The following is a 25126-nucleotide window of genomic DNA, read 5'->3' as shown; positions in this document are numbered from 1 at the left end:
GGCTGTGGAGAGATTATAGTTGTGGATTTAAAAGAAAACATAAATCATCAGCGTACAATCAAATCAAATCAAATCAAATTTTATTGGTCACATGCGCCGAATACAACAGGTGCAGACATTACAGTGAAATGCTTACTTACAGCCCTTAACCAACAGTGCATTTATTTTAAACAAAAAAAGTAAAAATAAAATAACAACAAAATTGTTGAGAAAAAAAAGAGCAGAAGTAAAATAAAGTGACAGTAGGGAGGCTATATATACAGGGGGGTACCGTTGCAGAGTCAATGTGCGGGGGCACCGGCTAGTTGAGGTAGTTGAGGTAATATGTACATGTGGGTAGAGTTAAAGTGACTATGCATAAATACTTAACAGAGTAGCAGCAGCGTAAAAAGGATGGGGTGGGGGGGCAGTGCAAATAGTCCGGGTAGCCATGATTAGCTGTTCAGGAATCTTATGGCTTGGGGGTAGAAGCTGTTGAGAAGTCTTTTGGACCTAGACTTGGCACTCCGGTACCGCTTGCCGTGCGGTAGCAGAGAGAACAGTCTATGACTAGGGTGGCTGGAGTCTTTGACAATTTTGAGGGCCTTCCTCTGACACCGCCTGGTATAGAGGTCCTGGATGGCAGGAAGCTTTGCCCCAGTGATGTACTGGGCCGTACGCACTACCCTCTGTAGTGCCTTGCGGTCGGAGGCCAAGCAGTTGCCATACCAGGCGGTGATGCAACCAGTCAGGATGCCTCGATGGTGCAGCTGTAGAATTTTTTTGAGGATCTGAGGACCCATGCCAAATCTTTTTAGTCTCCTGAGGGGGAATAGGCTTTGTCGTGCCCTCTTCACGACTGTCTTGGTGTGTTTGGACCATGATAGTTCGTTGGTGATGTGGACACCAAGGAACTTGAAGCTCTCAACCTGTTCCACTACAGCCCCGTCGATGAGAATGGGGGCATGCTCAGTCCTCTTTTTTTTCCTGTAGTCCACAATCATCTCCTTTGTCTTGGTCACGTTGAGGGAGAGGTTGTTGTCCTGGCACCACATGGCCAGATCTCTGACCTCCTCCCTATAGGCTGTCTCATCGTTGTCGGTGATCAGGCCTACCACTGTTGTATCGTCGGCAAACTTAATGATGGTGTTGGAGTCGTGCCTGGCCATGCAGTCATGGGTGAACAGAGAGTACAGGAGGGGACTGAGCACGCACCCCTGAGGGGCCCCCGTGTTGAGGATCAGTGTGGCAGATGTGTTGTTACCTACCCTTACCACCTGGGGGCGGCCCGTCAGGAAGTCCAGGATCCAGTTGCAGAGGGAGGTGTTTAGTCCCAGGATCCTTAGCTTAGTGATGAGCTTAGAGGGCACTATGGTGTTGAATGCTGAGCTGTAGTCAATGAATAGCATTCTCACGTAGGTGTTCCTCTTGTCCAGGTGGGAAAGGGCAGTGTGGAGTGCAATAGAGATTGCATCATCTGTGGATCTGTTGGGGCGGTATGCAAATTGGAGTGGGTCTAGGGTTTCTGGGATAATGCTGTTGATGTGAGCCATGACCAGCCTTTCAAAGCACTTCATGGCTACAGACGTCAGTGCTACGGGTCGGTAGTCATTTAGGCAGGTTATCTTAGAGTCCTTGGGCACGGGGACTATGGTGGTCTGCTTGAAACATGTTGGTATTACAGACTCAGTCAGGGACATGTTGAAAATGTCAGTGAAGACACTTGCCAGTTGGTCAGCACATGCTCGGAGTACACGTCCTGGTAATCCGTCTGGCCCTGCGGCCTTGTGAATGTTGACCTGCTTAAAAGTCTTACTCACATCGGCTACGGAGAGCGTGATCACATAGTCATCCGGAACAGCTGGTGCTCTCATGCATGCTTCAGTGTTGCTTGCCTCGAAGCGAGCATAGAAGTGGTTTAGCTCGTCTGGTAGGCTTGTTTGTTTTTAAGCCCTGGATTTCTAAACCTCTGATATTATTATTGGATCTGATTTTAATAGATAACATCTCGATGGCCACAATAAATAGATATGCCGATAGTGGACAACCTTGTTTCACTCCTCTTGACAGTTTAAAACTTTCTGAGAAATAGCCATTATTTACTATTTTACACCTAGGGTTACTATACATGATTTTGACCCATTTTATAAGAGATTCTCCAAAATGGAAATGCTCCAGGCATTTATATATAAACCCCAGTCATACTTTATCAAATGCCTTTTCGAAGTCTGCTATGAATAGCAGGCCTGGTTTCCCATATTTTCCATAGTGTTCTATTGTTTCCAATACTTGCCTTATATTATCTTCAATGTATCTTCCATGTAAAAAACCTGTCTGATTAGAATGAATAATATCCGACAATACCTTTTTAATTCTATGCGCTATACATTTTCATAGAATTTTTGCATCACAACACTGAAGTGTAAGGGGCCTCCAGTTTTTTTAATGGACTGGATCTTTATATTTTCCACTTGTATCCTGTTTCAGTATTAATGAGATCAGACCTTCTTCTTGAGTGTCAGATAATCTACCATTTACATAGGAGTGGTTAAAACATGCTAATAACGGTCCTCTTAGTATATCAAAAAAGGTTTGGTATACCTCGACTGGTATGCCATCCAACCCTGGAGTTTTCCCGGACTTAAAGTCTTTAATTGCATCCAGAAGTTCCTCCTCTGTAATTTCACCTTCACATGAGTCTTTCTGTATGGCTGTTAATTTTACATTATCAATAGAAAAAAAATCTCTACAATTAGCTTCAGTTAGAGGAGATGGAGGCGACTGAAAAGAAAACATATGCTTAAAGTACTTTGTTTCCTCCTTCAAAATATAATTTGGTGAATCATGGGTGACTCCGTCAATTGTAACCAGTTTCATTAAGTTATTTTTGGTAGCATTCCTATGTTGAAGATTAAAACATAATTTTGTGCATTTTTCCCCATATTCCATCCAGTTTGCTTTATTTTTATAATATATTACACTTGATCTTTCTTGAATAAGTTTCTCCATTTCTTTTTGTTTTTCCTCCAATTTATTCTGAGCATCTATGTTACAATTTTTATTGCCATCTTTCTGTTCTGTTAGACTTTCTATTTCCTTTGTTAGTATAAACTCTTTTGACCTAAATTGCTTTTGTTTTCGAGATGAGTACTGAATTGCATGGCCTCTATAGGCACATTTAAAGATGTCCCATACAATAAGGGGATTTGCTGTACCTATGTTATGTCAGAAAAAGTCAGTTATAAATTCCTTTGTTCTAATTATAAATAAATTATCATCCAATAGGCTTTGATTAAATGTCCAATATCCTCGCCCATGTGGAAATTCAGTAAGAGTAATGTATATGCCAATTATATGATGGTCCGACCGCATTCTGTCCCCTATCAACACTTTTTAAACTTTTGGTGCCAACGAGAATGAGATCAGAAAGATGTCAAGACGACTAGCTTGATTGAGTCTCCGCCATGTATATCTCACTAGATCAGTATATTTAAGCCTCCATATATCTACTAGTTCTAATGTATCCATGACATTCACCATTTCCTTAAGAGCATGTGGGTGATTGTTTGTGGTGTGATTTCCTTTACGGTCCATTGAGCTATTTAAAACAGTATTATAATACCCCACCATAATAATATTGTCTTGAGTTGCTTGCAGGGTTGATAATTTATTATATATATTGTCAAAGAAGTGTGTATCATCATTATTTGGTCCGTAAAGGTTAATGAGCCATATCTGTTTATAGTCCAATAACATATTTAAAATAATCCATCTACCTTGCGTATCTATTTGGACAATTTGCACATTCGGATCGAAATTACTATTAATTAATATCATCACCCCTTTTGAATTTCTTTGCCCATGGGAGAAGTATATTACCCCCCCCACCCCCCACCCCCATTCCTTTTCCATGCAACTTCATCTCGAATTGTTGAATGAGTTTCTTGTATACAATAGATATTATATTCCTTCTCTTTGAGCCATGTAAATATTGTTCTTCTTTTGTTATTATCAGCTAAGCCATTACAATTATAACTGGCTATACTTATTTCACCATACACCATAATGAGATACAAGTTTCAAGTCTATTTATCATTATATATGTTTGTAAATTTACCAATAAAAAATACCGTAATGATTGAGTGTCCATATAGCTGTACCGTGATATTTGCATTGCTACTGAGTAACCCTTCAATTGTTCTCCACTAATTCCCCCGCTAAAGCCCCTCCCCATCCCAAGTTGAGCCGTCATCCCAGTGATCGGCATCCCACCCACGTCCCTCCGGATCCCTAAGCCCCCGAGAGGCCAGGACCCATCCATCGTAAACAGCACACAGTGCCACCCATAAAACAGAAGCAGATTAACCGCCAAAAGCATTTCCAATGCTGTCACCTCTCTCTCTCTCTCTCTCTCTCTCTCTCTCTATATATATATATATATATATATATATATATATACAGTGAGGGAAAAAAGTATTTGATCCCCTGCTGATTTTGTATGTTTGCCCACTGACAAAGACATGATCAGTCTATAATTTTAATGGTAGGTTTATATGAACAGTGAGAGACAGAATAACAACAACAAAATCCAGAAAAACGCATGTCTAAAATGTTATAAATTGATTTGCATTTTAATGAGGGAAATAAGTATTTGACCCCTCTGCAAAACATGACTTAGTACTTGGTGGCAAAACCCTTGTTGGCAATCACAGAGGTCAGACGTTTCTTGTAGTTGGCCACCAGGTTTGCACACATCTCAGGAGGGATTTTGTTCCACTCCTCTTTGCAGATCTTCTCCAAGTCATTAAGGTTTCGAGGCTGACGTTTGGCAACTCAAACCTTCAGCTCCCTCCACAGATTTTCTATGGGATTAAGGTCTGGAGACTGGCTAGGCCACTCCAAGACCTTAATGTGCTTCTTCTTGAACCACTCCTTTGTTGCCTTGGCAGTGTGTTTTGGGTCATTGTCATGCTGGAATACCCATCCACGACCCATTTTCAATGCCCTGGCTGAGGGAAGGAGGTTCTCACCCAAGATTTGAGGATACATGGCCCCGTCCATCGTCCCTTTGATGCGGTGAAGTTGTCCTGTCCCCTTAGCAGAAAAACACCCCCAAAGCATAATGTTTCCACCTGCATGTTTGACGGTGGGGATGGTGTTCTTGAGGTCATAGGCAGCATTCCTCCTCCTCCAAACACGGCGAGTTGAGTTGATGCCAAAGAGCTCGATTTTGGTCTCATCTGACCACAACACTTTCACCCAGTTCTCCTCTGAATCATTCAGATGTTCATTGGCAAACTTCAGACGGCCCTGTATATGTGCTTTCTTGAGCAGGGGGACCTTGCGGGCGCTGCAGGATTTCAGTCCATCACGGCGTAGTGTGTTACCAATAGTTTTCTTGGTGACTATGGTCCCAGCTGCCTTGAGATCATTGACAAGATCCTCCCGTGTAGTTCTGGGCTGATTCCTCACCGTTCTCATGATCATTGCAACTCTACGAGGTGAGATCTTGCATGGAGCCCCAGGCCGAGGGAGATTGACAGTTCTTTTGTGTTTCTTCCATTTCCAAATAATCGCACCAACTGTTGTCACCTTCTCACCAAGCTGCTTGGCGATGGTCTTGTAGCCCATTCCAGCCTTGTGTAGGTCTACAATCTTGTCCCTGACATCCTTGGAGAGCTCTTTGGTCTTGGCCATGGTGGAGAGTTTGGAATCTGATTGATTGATTGCTTCTGTGGACAGGTGTCTTTTATACAGGTAATAAACTGAGATTAGGAGCACTCCCTTTAAGAGTGTGCTCCTAATCTCAGCTCGTTAACTGTATAAAAGACACCTGGGAGCCAGAAATCTTCCTGATTGATAGGGGGTCAAATACCTATTTCCCTCATTAAAATGCAAATTAATTTATACCATTTTTAACATGCGTTTTTCTGGATTTCTTTGTTGTTATTCTGTCTCTCACTGTTCAAATAAACCTATACCATTAAAATTATAGACTGATAATTTCTTTGTCAGTGGGCAAACGTACAAAATCAGCAGAGGATCAAATACTTTTTTCCCTCACTGTATATATACAGTGGGGGAAAAAAGTATTTAGTCAGCCACCAATTGTGCAAGTTCTCCCACTTAAAAAGATGAGAGAGGCCTGTAATTTTCATCATAGGTACACGTCAACTATGACAGACAAAATGAGGAAAAAAGTTCCAGAAAATCACATTGTAGGATTTTTAATGAATTTATTTGCAAATTATGGTGGAAAATAAGTATTTGGTCAATAACAAAAGTTTCTCAATACTTTGTTATATACCCTTTGTTGGCAATGACACAGGTGAAACGTTTTCTGTAAGTCTTCACAAGGTTTTCACACACTGTTGCTGGTATTTTGGCCCATTCCTCCATGCAGATCTCCTCTAGAGCAGTGATGTTTTGGGGCTGTCGCTGGGCAACACGGACTTTCAACTCCCTCCAAAGATTTTCTATGGGGTTGAGATCTGGAGACTGGCTAGGCCACTCCAGGACCTTGAAATGCTTCTTACGAAGCCACTCCTTCGTTGCCCGGGCGGTGTGTTTGGGATCATTGTCATGCTGAAAGACCCAGCCACGTTTCATCTTCAATGCCCTTGCTGATGGAAGGAGGTTTTCACTCAAAATCTCACGATACATGGCCCCATTCATTCTTTCCTTTACACGGATCAGTCGTCCTGGTCCCTTTGCTGAAAAACAGCCCCAAAGCATGATGTTTCCACCCCCATGCTTCACAGTATGTATGGTGTTCTTTGGATGCAACTCAGCATTCTTTGTCCTCCAAACACGACGAGTTGAGTTTTTACCAAAAAGTAATATTTTGTTTTCATCTGACCATATGACATTCTCCCAATCCTCTTCTGGATCATCCAAATGCACTCTAGCAAACTTCAGACGGGCCTGGACATGTACTGGCTTAAGCAGGGGGACACGTCTGTCACTGCAGGATTTGAGTCCCTGGCGGCGTAGTGTGTTATTGATGGTAGGCTTTGTTACTTTGGTCCCAGCTCTCTGCAGGTCATTCACTACCTCCCCCCGTGTGGTTCTGGGATTTTTGCTCACCGTTCTTGTGATCATTTTGACCCCACGGGGTGTGATCTTGCGTGGAGCCCCAGATCGAGGGAGATTATCAGTGGTCTTGTATGTCTTCCATTTCCTAATAATTGCTCCCACAGTTGATTTCTTCAAACCAAGCTGCTTACCTATTGCAGATTCAGTCTTCCCAGCCTGGTGCAGGTCTACAATTTTGTTTCGGGTGTCCTTTGACAGCTCTTTGGTCTTGGCCATAGTGGAGTTTGGAGTGTGACTGTTTGAGGTTGTGGACAGGTGTCTTTTATACTGATAACAAGTTCAAACAGGTGCCATTAATACAGGTAACGAGTGGAGGACAGAGGAGCCTCTTAAAGAAGAAGTTACAGGTCTGTGAGAGCCAGAAATCTTGCTTGTTTGTAGGTGACCAAATACTTATTTTCCACCATAATTTGCAAATAAATTCATTAAAAATCCTACAATGTGATATTCTGGATTGATTTTTCTCAATTTGTCTGTCATAGTTGACGTGTACCTATGATGAAAATTACAGGCCTCTCTCATCTTTTTAAGTGGGAGAACTTGCACAATTGGTGGCTGACTAAATACTTTATTTCCCCACTGTATAACTATTTAAAAAAATAATGCATATCCTATTTTCCATCATTATCAATTAATATGCGTAATAATGTCAGCAGTTCATGTGTAGGATTTTAACATATAACCCGGATTGCCATTGTATTACATTTCATTTATTGACAAGCAATTATTATCCTAGCAAATAATTCCCGCGGTCCATTCCATACCGTTAGGGATCTTTCCATCATGATAGGACAATAAAAAATTAGATTAGATGTATACTATATTTAAAAATGTATATCCCTCATCTACACAAAATTGAAAGCTCTCTCTCACTACCCCTGCTCATAGACCCCCGTCGGCTCTGGGATATGCAACCATTTCCCCTCTCACTCACTTAACGCCGCACCTTTTCAAACACAAAAATGCACACCACATGGTTGACTGCGGAAGAAAGGGGCCGAGCGTGCAAATGCACCCGCATCCACATCTGCCGCAAGGGGGAAAGGACACCAGAGAGAACACAGGACCAACCACAACAACCATCCGCCAAAACAACAACCGCCCGCCAAAAAAGCCATGTTCTAATTATTTGTATTTAAAGATGTATTATTCTGCTTGTTATCTTTTCTTGTTATATCGTTTTATCCTTTTATAAAATACTATACTTACTATAAATGTTCTTTAATATTACAATCCCTATCATTGCTAGTATTGGGTGCTCCATTATTCGACTCCTCTATTACAACTTTTAGAATAGCCATGGAGTAGTCTTTGTGTCTCTGAACATTTGGTTGTCGATATACAGTTTATCCACCAGAAGTGTGTTGTTTGTGTAGTGTGACTAGGTGAAAACTGTAATTTGTTATCATTTCCTAATTGTGCATTTAATTTGTTTAATGTAAAATATATATATATATGTTTTGTGCACTCATACTTGAACTTCATATTGTGTCTAATAAGCCCATACAGGCTGGGCACCAACTGGTGTACGATACAAAACAAATATAAATCAAATCAAATAGGTTTTCAACAGATAACATAAACCTAAAATTACATGAATATGACTATGATGCAGTGCATGTGCAGGTAAGATTGTTCTCAAGAGCTCCTACAGTAACTTATTAAGGAAAATAAGTTCCACAGTAAAGAGGAGCCTTTGTGCAGTACTATTCCTCTGGCTGTGATGCAGCTTAGACAGGCAGCGTGAGAGCAGAGCACAAACCCTCCTACCCACACACTCTTGGCACAATCTATTTCATTATCTGAATAGAGCTGTCCCTTGTCCTCAGTGAGAAGAGCAATGTTGCATGCCCGGCATTTTGTGTTGGACGCTAGGAGAGGGAAGTAAAGACAGATGTCAACTGACTGACTCCCGGGCTGGAGTGATCAGTTTCATATGACCTGGGGCTTGATTGGTTTATGTCATTAAGATATTATTTACGGTCTCTCAGATTGAGTAGGGAACATTCACTGATACTCAGGCTCTATTTGTGTCAGTTGATGCTGTCTCTGGCATTCTTGAAAGTAATTTAAAAATGTGATTTAGGATGGGGGCGAGACCTAATGTTTCCTGAACAAACCTCCCCTGCAATGAGAGGAGATTAAAGCAGAGTAACTACAACATAACAGACATAGATAATCAGAGCATACAGTGAGGGAAAAAAAGTATTTGATCCCCTGCTGATTTTAGTATTTGATCCCCTGCTGATTTTGTATGTTTGCCCACTGACAAAGACATGATCAGTCTATAATTTTAATGGTAGGTTTATATGAACAGTGAGAGACAGAATAACAACAACAAAATCCAGAAAAACGCATGTCTAAAATGTTATAAATTGATTTGCATTTTAATGAGGGAAATAAGTATTTGACCCCTCTGCAAAACATGACTTAGTACTTGGTGGCAAAACCCTTGTTGGCAATCACAGAGGTCAGATGTTTCTTGTAGTTGGCCACCAGGTTTGCACACATCTCAGGAGGGATTTTGTCCCACTCCTCTTTGCAGATCTTCTCCAAGTCATTAAGGTTTCGAGGCTGACGTTTGGCAACTCAAACCTTCAGCTCCCTCCACAGATTTTCTATGGGATTAAGGTCTGGAGACTGGCTAGGCCACTCCAGGACCTTAATGTGCTTCTTCTTGAGCCACTCCTTTGTTGCCTTGGCCGTATGTTTTGGGTCATTGTCATGCTGGAATACCCATCCACGACCCATTTTCAATGCCCTGGCTGAGGGAAGGAGGTTCTCACCCAAGATTTGACGGTACATGGCTCCGTCCATCGTCCCTTTGATGCGGTGAAGTTGTCCTGTCCCCTTAGCAGAAAAACACCCCCTCCATGTTTGACAGTGGGGATGGTGTTCTTGGGGTCATAGGCAGCATTCCTCCTCCTCCAAACACGGCGAGTTGAGTTGATGCCAAAGAGCTCGATTTTGGTCTCATCTGAGCACAACACTTTCACCCAGTTCTCCTCTGAATCATTCAGATGTTAATTGGCAAACTTCAGACGGGCCTGTATATGTGCTTTCTTGAGCAGGGGGACCTTGCGGGGGCGCTGAAGGATTTCAGTCCTTCACGGCGTAGTGTGTTACCAATAGTTTTCTTGGTGATTATGGTCCCAGCTGCCTTGAGATCATTGACAAGATCCTCCCGTGTAGTTCTGGGCTGATTCCTCACCGTTCTCATGATTATTGCAACTCCACGAAGTGAGATCTTGCATGGAGCCCCAGGCCGAGGGAGATTGACAGTTATTTTGTGTTTCTTCCATTTGCGAATAATCGCACCAACTGTTGTCACCTTCTCACCAAACATGCGTTTTTCTGGTTTTTTGTTGTTATTCTGTCTCTCACTGTTCAAATAAACCTACCATTAAAATGATAGACTGATCATTTCTTTGTCAGTGGGCAAACGTACAAAATCAGCAGGGGATCAAATACTTTTTTCCCTCACTGTAAATGTCAAATGTACTGTGATTCTTAAATATTCCCGATTGTAAATCCATAAACTAACTTTAAGTGTTAAACATAGAGCGTATTTAGAAACAGAGTATTTAGAAACACAAGACAATAGGTTTCTAAATTGAACTTTCATTTATACACTCTCCCCAATGTACGGTTTCCTTCTTCTAATTAAACATTGATGATTGAACGTCACACAGACAACAGAGATGACAGAGATCGTATCTAAATTAGGATATTATTGGCAGGCCAAACCATGAAGGCAGCCTTCATTCTGACCCAGATAGTATCTATTCTAGCCCCTCGGTTGTCCATTTGTCCTTGTTAACATTTCAAGTGTAATGAATTATTGAACGTGGACAAAGGATGGTTCGGAACCCACTGAGGTCCTGCCAAATGAACAGTGAGACTGTTCTCAAATCTCTATCAAAGGGGAGGTTTAGAAGGGACGATTTGCAACATGGTTCATGTAATGCAATCCCAGCCAGTCTTTGTGTTCTATGCCTGTAGATGAAACTTTATCCTGTTCACTTAGTCCTTAGAGGCCAACAAGAGTTATTTACAGAACTCATATCAATTAATCATGAGCCTCAACAGCACACCGACAGGCTGACAGGGACAAAACATTCTACTGCTTTGAATTCATATCAACATAATATTTCTCGTATTGTTTTAAAGGTAGAAGCCAATTTTGACCTTTAAAGGTACAATACGCAGAAATCGCTCTGCCATTTCCTGGTTGCAAAACTTCTAATAGTTCGCCCTTTTTTCAGTTTATGTGACAAAACAAGCAGTCATCATGTGGAGAATCATTGTACAATCTAAAACACTGTGAAATATCTTTTCCATAACCAAAAATATTGTATTTTCAGCTGTTTGAAGCTGCTGTACAAAACCAAATGTAAAAGACACAAAAACGAAACTCTACCACTTCTTAGACTTGCTTTAAATGAGAATGACAGATCTATAACTCATATTTCTGTGTGACTTTGGTTGGGTTGCCCAAAAATTTACAGTACATATTGCAGCTTTAAGCGAAAATAGGATTTCTGTCTGTTTGAATCTAGTCTCTGTAGTCTTGCATTCTGGGAAGCCTGGCGATCGAGGTTCACAAGATTAATAAAAAATGGATGAGGTGAAGACTTAAGCCGGCTCAGCAGGAAATTGTGTGGTGTGTGTGTGTGTGTGTGTGTGAGAATGGGGGGACATTACAGATTATTCCCACATGAGTAACACTATCTATCCGCCTGCATACACCAGCCTCCCTCCAGCCATGACTATACTGGGCTGAACATTGGCCCTCTATTCTGTGTCTCTTACCACAAATAGTTTCCCTGCGTTGTAGTGGAATCCTGACAGGATAGGAGTAACACTGCTTACTGGCCCAAAATCCATGTCTAAGAAAGGCTTCTTAACCATTCTTCACAGTCTATAAACAAATTACGTGGACAGTAAAAAAGCAAAAGAGAGAGAGTACGAGCAACATAGGTGAGGTAAATATCATCAATGTAGTTACAATGTAGTTACAGGTTAATGCAATAATGATGTAACTGCTCTAATGGAAGCACCAGGCAAATATTGATACAATCAACTTGTTTCATGACCTCTGTATCTTCCCTTACCAATTTGGACTGATGGAATGTAGCCAAACACTAAGCCAGAGTCACGCTACAGCACTCTTACACTGATCAAAGGATTGGAGGTCAAATGGCACTACCAGACATCCTGGTTATACACTGAGTGTAGAAAACATTAGGAACACTTTCCTAATATTGAGTTGCACCCCCTTTAGCCCTCAGAACAGCCTCAATTAGTCGGGCATGGTGTCGAAAGCGTTCCATAGTGATGCTGGTCCATGTTGACTCCAATGCTTCCCACAGTTGTGTCAAGTTGTCTGGATGTCCTTTGGGTGGTGGACCATTCTTGATACAAACTGTTGAGTGTGAAAAACCCAGCAGTTCTTGACACACTCAAACCGGTGCGCCTGGCATCTACTACCATACCCCGTTCAAAGGCACTTAAATATTTTGTCTTGCCCATTCACCCTCTGAATGGCACACATACACAAGCCATGTCTCAATTCTCTCAAGGGTAAAAAATCTCCACCCCTTCATCTACACTGATTGAAGGGGATTTAACAGGTGACATCAATAAGGGATCATAGCTTTCAACTGGATTCACCCGGTCAGTCTATGTCATGGAAAGAGCAGGTGTTCCTAATGTTTTGATCACTCAGTGTACAATGTAAGAGCAGGCAACTCTTTGCTGCAGCGACAAGGCATATGGGGTGCAATGGCTAACAGTCAATGTCACATTATTTAACGACCCAAGGCTTGTCAATGTAAACATGAGATACAGTTTATTAGGGCAAAACTAAGAGACGGTCAGGCAATTCTGAAGTTCTGCTGCACTTCTGCTTTTTAATCCTAATTATTCTTTCTATAACCCATGTGCCTGTTGAGGGTGAGTCTTTGTCAGCTGGCAGCCTGTGAACTCGGTAGGAAGTGGTTTAGGAGGTGCAGAGCACTGAGAGGACAAATTGGCAATGCTTCAGTTAACATTATTTTCATGACAGCGGTAGTGGATTTGAACTGCATGTCAACCCTGAGCCTTTGATCTGGGACCCCATCACAGCCACTCCTGCCCCCCGGAGATGAAATGGTTAAGAGAGGCTCATCAGCATGGGATAGAAATCAAATCAGTCTCAGGCTCTGTTCTCTCTCTCTCTCTCTCTCTCTCTCTCTTGCTCTCTCTCTCTCTGTCTGTTGGGTAGCTTTTAATACTGAGTCACATGCCAAGGACAAAGCAAGCACATCAGGTCAGTCACAACCAAAACAGGACGATCAGAAATCATTTAGACAGATTGGCAAGGGATGACTGCGACAGCTAGCACTGGGACACTGTTTACTCTGTCTCCTAGAGGGGGGAAATACAGAGAGCAAATAGCTTGAGTCAGTCCGAAAACTCCCACAGTGTTTAGTAGAAACAGTTACTGCTGTTTGACAGCTACCACACTGCAGTAACAGACCATTTCCAAAACATCCCCAGGCTGTATAGGCTGGGTGAAAAACTGCAGATATAGTGCTCAGATGCTGTATTCTACACATCAATCATTCTATAATATCTCTTACAGCTAAGTAAACATAACAGCCGTTCTATTACAGTGTTATACTGAAGCCAGATCAAGGACAAACTCTGAGAGACACGTCACACGGAGGAGTGAAGCATTGATGTCAATGTTAGTGTCAGGAAAGAATGTGAGCGGTAGGAGGATTGTTGTGATTGTTAATAACACTAACTCACCTGTTGTCGTGGAGAGGCTGGAGGAATTCCATTTGGAAGTCGCTGGTAGTCTGCTGAGGTTCAGGTCCAGCCGTGTGATGGTCCGCTTGTTGCCATTCTTATCTATGACCTCCGTGGTGACTTTGGGCTCCTCTTTGAATCCAGTCCGGGGGCTGTCACTGTCCGTACCCTGGCCAACGTCCTCATCAGAAAGGAGCAGGATGCGGTGGTTGAGCTGGGGGCTGGGGAGCTTGGTCGATAGAGGGGACAGCACTGGAGACATGCTCTGCAGACTGTTGGTGGCAGGGTATGAGGTGTTGAACACCCCGCACAGAGAGGGTGAACAGGGGCTCTTACTGTGGGATTTGGCAGAGGAGGCCTCAGTAGGGTGTGAGAGAGGCAGCCTTAGCCCCTCTGGAGGTTTGGTCCCTACCGTATCCCTAATGTCCCCATTTAGACTCCTCCATTCCCCAAACTCCTGCTGATAGCTGCTGGTCCTCGGCTGAGGTACAGCTGATTCAGCCTCTGGATAGAACTCTTTGGACCTGTTTGGGCTTATATGGCTAGCACGCTGAACTGTGCCCTCAACCTCCTGCACCTTGGCCACCACCCTAACCCCTGTGTCCCTTCTGTTGATCTCATCATACAGCTGGTGGGCTGACTTGTCCTCAGACCACATTGGACGAATGTTGTTCCCACTCAGCATATGCTCTCGTTGGACATGATCCTGCACGTCTTCTAATAAACTACAGGACGAAGCTTCGTAGCCCAAGCAGAGTTCACTGTCATACTCAGACATGTCAGGGCAGTCCAGGTCTGGCTCAGAGGCACGAGAGTCATCCTCCATGAAGTCCCAGCCCTCCCTGGCAATATGGAAGTGCTTCTCCATAGGGAGGATGGGGTTGCTGGCCACACTGACATAGGAGCCTGACATTGGTGTGTCCGGAGCTCTGAGAGATGCTGGGGTCCCAGGAATCCTCTGCTCCTCCACCACTGGGTCAAGATTGGATTGATCCTGGGTCTGAGCCGAGGACTGGACAGATAAAGACTGGACTGCAGTGCTCCCTAGCCCTACTTTCTTCTTAATCTTGCTGTGCAGGAACTCCTCTGCACTGTCTAACTTCTTCCCACCCAGCTTCTTCAGCTTTCTGCCCCGTGAGGAGGCGCTCTTGTGCTCTGGGGACATGGAGAGAGCATGTTGAGCATTGCTGCTGAGGACATGTCCTGAGAAGCTCCCACGACCCTCCCTGTGACCCTGGAGCTTCCCGTCCTGATTACCCATCCTGACTTTGTTGGCGCAGTCTCCGCACAGAGATAAGAGATCAGCCAGCAACTGGTGGTGCTCCGCGGCCAGCCAGCAGAGCTCAGCAACAGCCTCCTTTGTTGCCTGGTAGGAGTTGAGGAGTTCGCCTGCGGACTCATAAGACTGGCCTCTTTGTTTGGCTGCCGTGGGATCCACCTCTCCCTGGTCTTGGTCATTACTGGGCTGGGCCCACAGAGGGGCGTGGCTCTTGTATGTAAACCCTGGGGCCCTCCCCTTGGGGAGATAGAGGCTGATACTGCACAGCTCGTGGATGGGCTCGTAGAGACGCAGGACAGTATGCCTGTCCTCCATTATGGGCGCCATGCTAATCGCTTAAGCACTTTAATTAAATGGACTGCTGTCCCCAGATGCTGGTGTGTTTGGAGTTGGACTGCAGAGGAAGAGTCTGAGGAGCTCTGGGTGTGTATAACCTGGCTGATCGAACTCCTGTCAAAGAAAAAGAGGCTTTCATTGAGACAAACAGTCATAAATCTGTCTGAGTAAATGTAAAGCATGTTAATAACTATGCAGTAACAGCTGTCAATCAATTCAAGTCAATTAAAACAAGTCATAATACAAAATTCATGCGTTTTGTTAGACATTTAAAATTAAAGGTTGTCTTTTATATTTAAAGTACCACCAATACAAGAGCCTAATATTACCATCAAAGGTCCCTCAAGACAAAGGGCAGAAATAAGTATTTTTTAAATGTCCTACAGGGCCAGTGTTTACAGAGTAAACATTGCTTTGTTATGAGGGAATACAACATAAAGGTAGAACAAAAGGACAAAAAGAAAGAACAAAATCTTTAAGGCTTTGTTATTCCATTGAAAATAACAGGTGCACCATTGGAAATGCTTAGCACAACAGAAGTCTGTGCTTCTGACAAATAAGCAACATAAGCCAGACCATTTTAAACAAAATATCTATATTTGGCATTACATCAAGTAATACATCTTAGTTTCATTATTTAATGCACCCCACTGCCGCAGTCTTGAATGTAACCTTGAATATGGATGTACTTCATTTACATTTAGGCTAAGCATTTCCACAGATGAGGGGTTTGTGAGATAAATCTCCTTATCAGATATACAGTATACCCTACATATGCACCTACAGCAAACTCATGGATGATTGTCTTTAACTAGTGTAACACAGATCATTCTGATATCCACCATACTGTACATTAGATCAGATCATAGCATGGGGCCATGCATTATATAGGCTGCTGGTCAAATAAGTGGGCTCATTCACGAGTACAAAGCAGTCAGGATCTAGTAAATTAACATCGTAGAAATTCGTCAATAGTGGACAGTGGATCTATTGACTAAGTATTGTATACCAATGCAATCCTAGTCTCGCGGGGCCATCCTTCCAAACTAATGTAATCGTAATCTACCAACAAAAATGGCATGTTATTTGACGGATTCCTAGAAAGACAGACATTTCTCATCACTACTCTATTTAATTGTTGAAGTCTTCACCCACATCATCATCATCATCATCAAAACAAACTATAATGTTTATTGAAGCATTGACAACCCTACTAAAAGGCATTCCATCAACATTTCACAAGCTGCGTCAAGGATGTTCCACAAGGTGAAGATAAGAGTCACAGGCATACGCAATATGTTAGTAGCACATGATTATATAAAAGAGTGATAATGTCCCCACTAAATAAATGTATCTGTACTGTACATCTCTGAGCTTAACTATTTACATCACCGCCTCCGTAGGATTTCACCTTGCAGCAGCAAGCCATTTAATACATGCGTCTCTATCCTGTTTCACAAACTATACACAATATGTATCCTCAAAATAAACTATTCCATTATGCCTTACGTTATTAAATTCCATACCCAAGGGAAAACAGTATGGCATTAAGTTGAGCGTCTCCTCTAAATGTTCTCCAATAGGAAGGATTCCAGTGTCCTTATTCAACAGTCAAAAGCAAAAGCAACGCAAATATTTTCTCTACATCTTCTCTCCTCACTGCAGCCAGCGACCACCGCAGCCAGCGGATAGCAGCGATTATCCTTAGTGACAGACAAGCGTTTGGGCCAATTGGAGAGCTCAGCGTTTCTTTGACGCTCTCTTATTTGTGCACTGGGACAGTCCCGCCCTAGCATACTGAGTCTGAGCAGCAGCAGTTCTCAGGTAGCCTGACATCTCACACTGAATTATTCCAATAGTGTGCAACTGCAGCCCGCAATTCGGGGCGTTCCTACACCCACCTCGAGCATCCCGTTGCTTCCTTCATGAACACCCCCCTCGATCACCCCATTGGTTCCTGCATGCCCTCGAACACATTTTAATGCTTGTGACACTTTTGAATGTGGGTTTAAAGAGAAATACAAGTATTATCAGAGTCCTCCTTACTAGCTAGCGGGACAGTGTCCTTCGCTCGCCTGCCCTCACCATCGTTAACAGAACTGCGGGAAAACAGTACCCGACAGGCAGGGGCGAATGACACCACCCCCACCTCCCGCTTGCACAGCAGGCGGGAGGCTGGGGCGACACTGTGTGTTAGCTAACTAGCTATCTTGCTAGTTAGGGACACCGTGTGCTAGCTAGCTAGAACGCTAGTTAGCTAGCTAGCACACGGTGTCGCCTCCTGCCTGCTGTGTACCGGACTAGCTGGCTGCTGTGTATCGGACTCGCCGCTGTTAACATAGACAGGCTGGTGGTACATATGGGGAATGGTAGGCTTGGTAAGCTTGGCTTATATGGTGCTTATATGGTGTAGAGTAAAGCTTAAACCATGTATTTAGATTGTAGTTCGGTATTGTAGGTAGTTTATCTAGGTAGTTATCGTAGGTTATTGTAGGTAAGTATTGTATTGTATTGTATTCGGCTGAGCCCGGTGAAGCACGAGGCTAGCTAACCCACTACCTGGACTAGCTGGACTAGCTAGCGGGTAGCTACTGGTAACTATTAGCAACTGTGGATAGTTGTTTCCAATGTTATTTCACGCTTAAGAGTACCTGTAATTATGGCAGCTAGCTGCCTACCATTCAGCTGTTTTTATAACATCATTATCTGAAGTGTTAACGTTAGATAGTTAGTAGCTACTGTACTCGAAATGTAGCTAGCTTGTTGCTACCTGGATAGCTAACTAAACAATAGCTGGAACGACCTAGCGAACAGATGCGAACTGGCTGAATCGATTCAGTGGCTAGCTTTGCACTTAACTGGCTAACAGTAGCTACTAAGGGTAAGCTATAACCTACATTTGTGTTTTGTTTTTACATACTGGTAACCAGAGTCGTTCAAGGGAATTCGGGACATGGGTGACTAGTTAACGTTAGCTTGGCTCTCTCTGTGTGTTCGTGCCGTGGAAGGAGGGGTTTTTCGTTGGCAGAGAGCAATGGCTAGCTAGCATGCTAACTATTCTAGCTAACTAACTGGCTGAACAAGTTGACGACGGACTCAATCAAACTGTCAAAACTAACCCAAAACTTTACACAACATTAGACACGGACACGAATGATCTGCTTGGCGTGTTGACACACTGGTGGTTTGTTGTGTAACCGAGTATTGGTGCTAAACCGTGTTTTTGGAGGCTGGCATGCTACTTGGCTATGGCGTCATAGGATTCGGTGCCCTGGACGGTTTTCACGGAAGAATACTGTACCAAGTTAGCTAGATGAATAAACTAAGTTAGTCTATTCCTAGAAACATTGAACCACTGTAGTTTACAACAATTATAATTTCTAAAGTGGAAGTTGGGAGAGTTATATTTGAGTGTTTTAGTGAAACGTAAGTTAGGGAGGCCGACCCACGTGGAGTTCCAGGTCTCCGGCAGCCTCTGGAACTGCCATTCTGCGGCCAACAAGGCAGAGTTCATCTCAGCCTATGCTACCCTCCAGTCCCTCGACTTCTTGGCGCTGACGGAGACATGGATTACCACAGAAAACACTGCTACTCCTACTGCTCTCTCCTCGTCTGACCATGTGTTCTCGCATACCCAGAGAGCATCTGGTCAGAGGGGTGGTGGCACAGGAATCCTCATCTCTCCCAAGTGGACATTCTCTCTTTCTCCCCTGACCCATCTGTCTATCTCCTCATTTGAATTCCATGCTGTCACAGTCACTAGCCCATTCAAGCTTAACATCCTTATCATTTATCGCCCTCCAGGTTCCCGTGGAGAGTTCATCAATGAGCTTGACGCCTTGATAAGTTCCTTTCCTGAGGATGGCTCACCCCTCACAGTTCTGGGTGACTTTAACCTCCCTACGTCTACCTTTAACTAATTTCTCTCTGCCTCCTTCTTTGCACTCCTCTCCTCTTTTGACCTCACCCTCTCACTGTCCCCCCCTACTCACAAGGCAGGCAATACGCTTGACCTCATCTTTACTAGATGCTGTTCTTCTACTAATCTCACTGCAACTCCCCTCCAAGTCTCCGAACACTACTTTGTATCCTTTTCTCTCTCGCTCTCCTCCAACACTACTCACTCTGCCCCTACTCAGATGGTAATGCGCCGTTGCAACCTTCTCTCTCTCTCTCCCGCTACTCTCTCCTCTTCCATCCTAACATCTCTTCCCTCTGCTCATCCTTCTCCCTCCAATCTCCTGATTCTGCCTCCTCAACCCTCCTCTCCTCCCTTTCTGCATCCTTTGACTCTCTATGTCCCCTATCCTCCCGGCCGGCTCGGTCCTTCCCTCCTGCTCCGTGGCTTGACGACTCATTGCGAGCTCAGAGAACAGGGCTCTGTTTCTGCTGCTAAAGCCACTTTCTACCACTCTAAATTCCAAGCATCTGCCTCTAACCCTAGGAAGCTCTTTGCCACCTTCTCCTCCCTACTGAATCCTCCCCCCCCCCCCTCCCTCTCTGTGGATGACTTCGTCAACCATTTTGAAAAGAAGGTTGACGACATCCGATCCTCGTTTGTTAAGTCAAATGACACCGCTGGTCCTGCTCACACTGCCCTACCCTATGCTTTGACTTCTTTCTCCCCTCTCTCTCCAGATGAAATCTTGCGACTTGTGACGGCCGGCCGCCCAACAACCTGCCCGCTTGACCCTATCCCCTCCTCTCTTCTCCAGACCATTTCCGGAGACCTTCTCCCTTACCTCACCTCGCTCATCAACTCATCCTTGACCGCTGGCTATGTCCCTTCCATCTTCAAGAGAGCGAGAGTTGCACCCCTTCTCAAAAAACCTACACTCGATCCCTCGGATGTCAACAACTACAGACCAGTATCCCTTCTCTCTTTTCTCTCCAAAACTCTTGAGCGTGCCGTCTTTATCCAACTCTCTTGCTATCTCTCTCAGAATGACCTTCTTGATCCAAACCAGTCAGGTTTCAAGACTGGTTATTCAACTGAGACTGCTCTTCTCTGTGTCACGGAGGCTCTCCGCACTGCTAAAGCTAACTCTCTCTCCTCTGCTCTCGTCCTTTTAGACCTATCTGCTGCCTTTGATACTGTGAACCATCAGATCCTCCTCTCCACCCTCTCCGAGTTGGGCATCTCCAGCGCGGCTCACTCTTGGATTGCGTCCTACCTGACAGGTCGCTCCTACCAGGTGGCGTGGCGAGAATCTGTCTCCGCAGCACGTGCTCTCACCACTGGTGTCCCCCAGGGCTCAGTTCTAGGCCCTCTCCTATTCTCGCTATACACCAAGTCACTTGCCTATCCTCACATGGCCTCTCTTATCATTGCTACGCAGATGACACACAATTAATCTTCTCCTTTCCCCCTTCTGATAACCAGGTGGCGAATCGCATCACTGCATGTCTGGCAGACATATCAGTGTGGATGACGGATCACCACCTCAAGCTGAACCTCGGCAAGACGGAGCTGCTCTTCCTCCCGGGGAAGGACTGCCCGTTCCATGATCTCGCCATCACGGTTGACAACTCCGTTGTGTCCTCCTCCCAGAGTGCAAAGAGCCTTGGCGTGACCCTGGACAACACCCTGTCGTTCTCCGCTAACATCAAGGCGGTGACCCGATCCTGTAGGTTCATGCTCTACAACATTCGCAGAGTATGACCCTGCCTTACACAGGAAGCGGCAAAGGTCCTAATCCAGGCACTTGTCATCTTCCGTCTGGATTACTGCAACTCGCTGTTGAGTGGGCTCCCTGCCTGTGCCATTAAACCCCTACAACTCATCCAGAACGCCGCAGCCCGTCTGGTGTTCAACCTTCCCAAGTTCTCTCACGTCACCCCGCTCCTCCGCACACTCCACTGGCTTCCAGTTGAAGCTCGCATCTGCTACAAGACCATGGTGCTTGCCTACGGAGCTGTGAGGGGAACGGCACCTCCGTACCTTCAGGCTCTGATCAGTCCCTACACCCAAACGAGGGCATTGCGTTCATCCACCTCTGGCCTGCTGGCCCCCCTACCTCTGCGGAAGCACAGTTCCCGCTCAGCCCAGTCAAAACTGTTCGCTGCTCTGGCACCCCAATGGTGGAACAAGCTCCCTCACGACGCCAGGACAGCGGAGTCACTCACCACCTTCCGGAGACACTTGAAACCCCACCTCTTTAAGGAATACCTGGGATAGGATAAAGTAATCCTTCTACCCCCCCTTACCCCACCCCAAAGAGAGAAAAAATAAAGTGGTTGTCCCACTGGCTATCATAAGGTGAATGCACCAATTTGTAAGTCACTCTGGATAAGAGCGTCTGCTAAATGACGAAAATGTAATGTAAATGTAATGTAAAATGTAATGTAAATGTTAACAGAACTGCGTGAAAACATTGCCCGATAGGCAGGGACGAAGGACTAGCTACCGTTGATGTAGGAATGTCCACATGCAGGAACGCCCTGAATTACAGGCTGCAATTGCACCCTTCTCAATTATTCCGCTGCTCTGTCATTCGCTACATAATAACGTCTGTGGGTGTGGCATAGTGTTCGGCTGGAGCAAGGAGTCTGGGTAGCCAGGCAAGTTCTCAGGTACACCAATGATAAGAAACGCTAACAAAATAGCCAATTCGAATTTGGCGGACAAGCAGGGCTGTACATTCTCTTATAGTTCAACACTGTGAATAAATGACCCCCATGTGACCCCTAGGCTATGGTATATGAAATGGTAATAGGTCTCATATTACTGTCACTATTTAGGTGTATAAGGAGGAGTCATATTACTAGGCTATGTGAAATGAGTCACATTGTGGCTAAGAATGAGTTAAAAGTGGATTTTATCAAATTAATAAACTGTGGGCTTAGTACTTGATTCTCTCCCTGAACCCTGCATGGATCAGTTTTATCCTCTGATACACAAAGTAGGCAACTCAACTAGCACTTTGACAAAATGGCAAATAATAACCATGTTGAGAGAGGGATCTAACCAGCAACCATTCCCTTATTATACAGAATTTAGGGCTGTGACGATTAATTTTGGGTGACGATTAATTTTCATGCGAATGGTTATGGTTATTGTCATAATTGTTATTTTTGTTGAAAACAAAATTATGCTTGTAATGCATCATAATGCATCTTTGAATATTAGCTATGACATACCTAATGAATACAAAACAGCTTTGGTGACACCCCTGTCTCAAAAATGAATGGTTTTGACCGCTTTAACTTTTGGAAATGAAGCTTCTCCTCCCGACCATACCATTCTGCTCATAAAATGATTACCAACTTTACCCACTTCCTGTAAAAATTCAAAACTGCTATTGGGTAAACTATATCTACTTGAATATAAAGTTGAATCCCTCCTCCTAAAATGAATGCATTTAGACAATTATGATGATTTGTACTACGGTAGGCCTACCTGTAAATTAGACTATACTTCAATGAGTGTGTAAGATAATGGACCTTACTGTCTGGTCAGGGCGGTGCAGTGCAAAGCATCAGGAGTCAGGCAGGATTCAGGTGCAAATGGTGGGATTTATTTACAGTTGCAGAAGGTGAATAAAAAGTGGATCCAAAATAATTGCAATTAGCCTGGGGACGAGGTTATAGCCTTACAAAATGTAATAAATAACAAACAATAATCTAAATGGCAAATATTCTGGTGAACACATAATACTGTAACGTATATGCTAGGAGTCAGGAAGCAGGTGCAGAAGGTGAGTTTAATAATGAGAATAAGCTTACTGAATGTGAACAAAACCATTACTGCCTGAAGACTGAGGCTACTGAAAGCTAAATAAAGGGGAAATAATCAAGGTAAGGATGAAGTCCAGGTGTGCATAACGATGGGGAGCAGGTGTGCATAATGATGGTTGTCAGGTGTGCGTAATGTGGGTTGCCAGGACCGGTGGTTAGTAGACCGGCAACGTCAAGCGCCAGAGAGATGGAACAGGAGTAGGCGTGACAGTCTGGCTCGGAGGGCTCGGAGGGCCGGCTGATATCCCAGGATGCACTGGAAGGGTCAGCCCGGTGGAGGAGTGACGAAGTGAGTTCTGGGCGTATACCGCCATGGAAGGAACCGGGCCCACTCCCCCTGCCAGTCCTGACAGTGACTCCTTAGGAACCTCCCCAGCTCCTGGTTGGTCCTCTCCTTCCTGCCCATTGGACTGAGGCCAGTACCCGGATGTGAGGCTGACTATGGACCCCAGCTTCTCCATAAAGGCTTTCCTGGTCTGATGGTGATATGGACTTACTCGGTATACATATCCCGAAGGAATGAAATGAACTCACTCCAATAAATGTTAATAGAAAGTTAGCAAAAATAGATAAGATCTTGCTACAATGGAAAGGAAAATACCTGTCAACTTGTGGAAAAATCACCCTGATTAACTCTTTAGTCATATCCCAGTTTACCTATTTGCTTATGGTCTTGCCTACACCCAGCGACCTGTTTTTAAAATTATATGAGCAAAACGTATTTCATTTTATTTGCTAAGATAAAAGTACTGATGCCAATGCCATCAATGTAAAACTGCAATCATACCCAAAACACCCTGAAATAGATTGGTGTCTTAATACTGGCACATGAATAGTAAGAATCAACACCAAAATGTGGGCCAGACAAAATTAAACGGGCCTGTTTATATAATGAATATGAATTCAGAGGGCAGAAATTATTAAATATATTAAAGCATTAGACTAAAGGCATCAGTCATACAAAAGTTATATTTAAATCCAAACTGGTTCTCTAGCAGATTAGTAAGAATGTCTCACCCCATGTTCAATAATGGCCTTTTCCCCTTTATTCAGATTACAACCTCTCACTTTTGGGTAATTTGAAAATAAAATAATCTCCATAGAAAGTTGGTTGTAATTTCAGTTTTTTGCACCAGAAAAAACAGAACAAATAATACAACAAATATTTTGGTTAAACTCAAATAGATTTTTTTTAAACAGTATCTTTAAAAAAATATGTTTAACAAAGTATAATCTTTGTAAATGATATCATAAATAGGACTGGTGGAGTTATGTCACACATGCAGATAACAAGAATATATGGAAATGTCTGTTCTACCCAAAATTACAACCAAATAATTGCAGCATTACCGCAAAAATGGATGAGGCAAGTGGAAGGGGGAAAAAGTAAGGAACTTGTCTGTTGGCCCTGCATTAAAGACCAACATTGGTTAAAGAAAATTGTGACAAATAAAAAAGTATACAAGTTTCATATAAGCACCAAAAAATGGACAGTTGTGCCATATAGATGGCAAAATAGTTCGGAAGAGATTTGCGATGTACCGATTCCATGACACAAGGTGTATGAACTGATATGCAAAACAACGGCGGATTCAAAACAACAATTTTGCAACCAATAGAATGTTATAGAGTGTTCTCGGAAGGTATTCAGACCCCTTGACTTTTTCCATATTTTGTTAAGTTACAGCCTTATTTTAAAATGGATTTTTAGAAAGTGGCTCATCAATCTACACACAGTACCCCATAATGACAAACCGGAAACTGGTTTTTATAAATTTTTGCACATTTATAAAAAATTAAAAACATAAATACAGTTGAAGTCGAAAGTTTACATACACTTAGGTTGGAGTCATTAAAACTCGTTTTTCAACCACTCCACAAATTTCTTGTTAACAAACTATCATT

At 43.6% G+C, this 25126-nt stretch overlaps 1 protein-coding gene across 2 annotated transcripts in view; it reads right to left on the bottom strand.

Annotated features, from left to right (window-relative positions):
* Nucleotides 1-17136, bottom strand: part of LOC121544473 (formin-like) — a 92835-nt gene extending 75699 nt beyond the window's left edge. The window contains exons 1-2 of one of the 2 annotated variants that reach the window (XM_045209139.1): nucleotides 16994-17136; nucleotides 13870-15598 (exon numbers count right to left, since the gene is read on the bottom strand). In XM_045209139.1, coding sequence (XP_045065074.1) covers nucleotides 13870-15475 — 1606 coding nt within the window. In that variant the 5' untranslated portion in view covers nucleotides 15476-15598; nucleotides 16994-17136. The remainder of the gene's footprint in view (nucleotides 1-13869; nucleotides 15599-16993) is intronic. The other variant, XM_045209140.1, reaches the window with a different exon arrangement.
* Between the last annotated feature and the right edge of the window lie 7990 nt (nucleotides 17137-25126).

This window comes from Coregonus clupeaformis, chromosome 29 (genome assembly GCF_020615455.1).
Source record: "Coregonus clupeaformis isolate EN_2021a chromosome 29, ASM2061545v1, whole genome shotgun sequence".
In the NCBI taxonomy this organism is placed as follows: Eukaryota; Metazoa; Chordata; class Actinopteri; order Salmoniformes; family Salmonidae; genus Coregonus; species Coregonus clupeaformis.
This window is presented reverse-complemented; position numbering and strand designations above follow the sequence as displayed.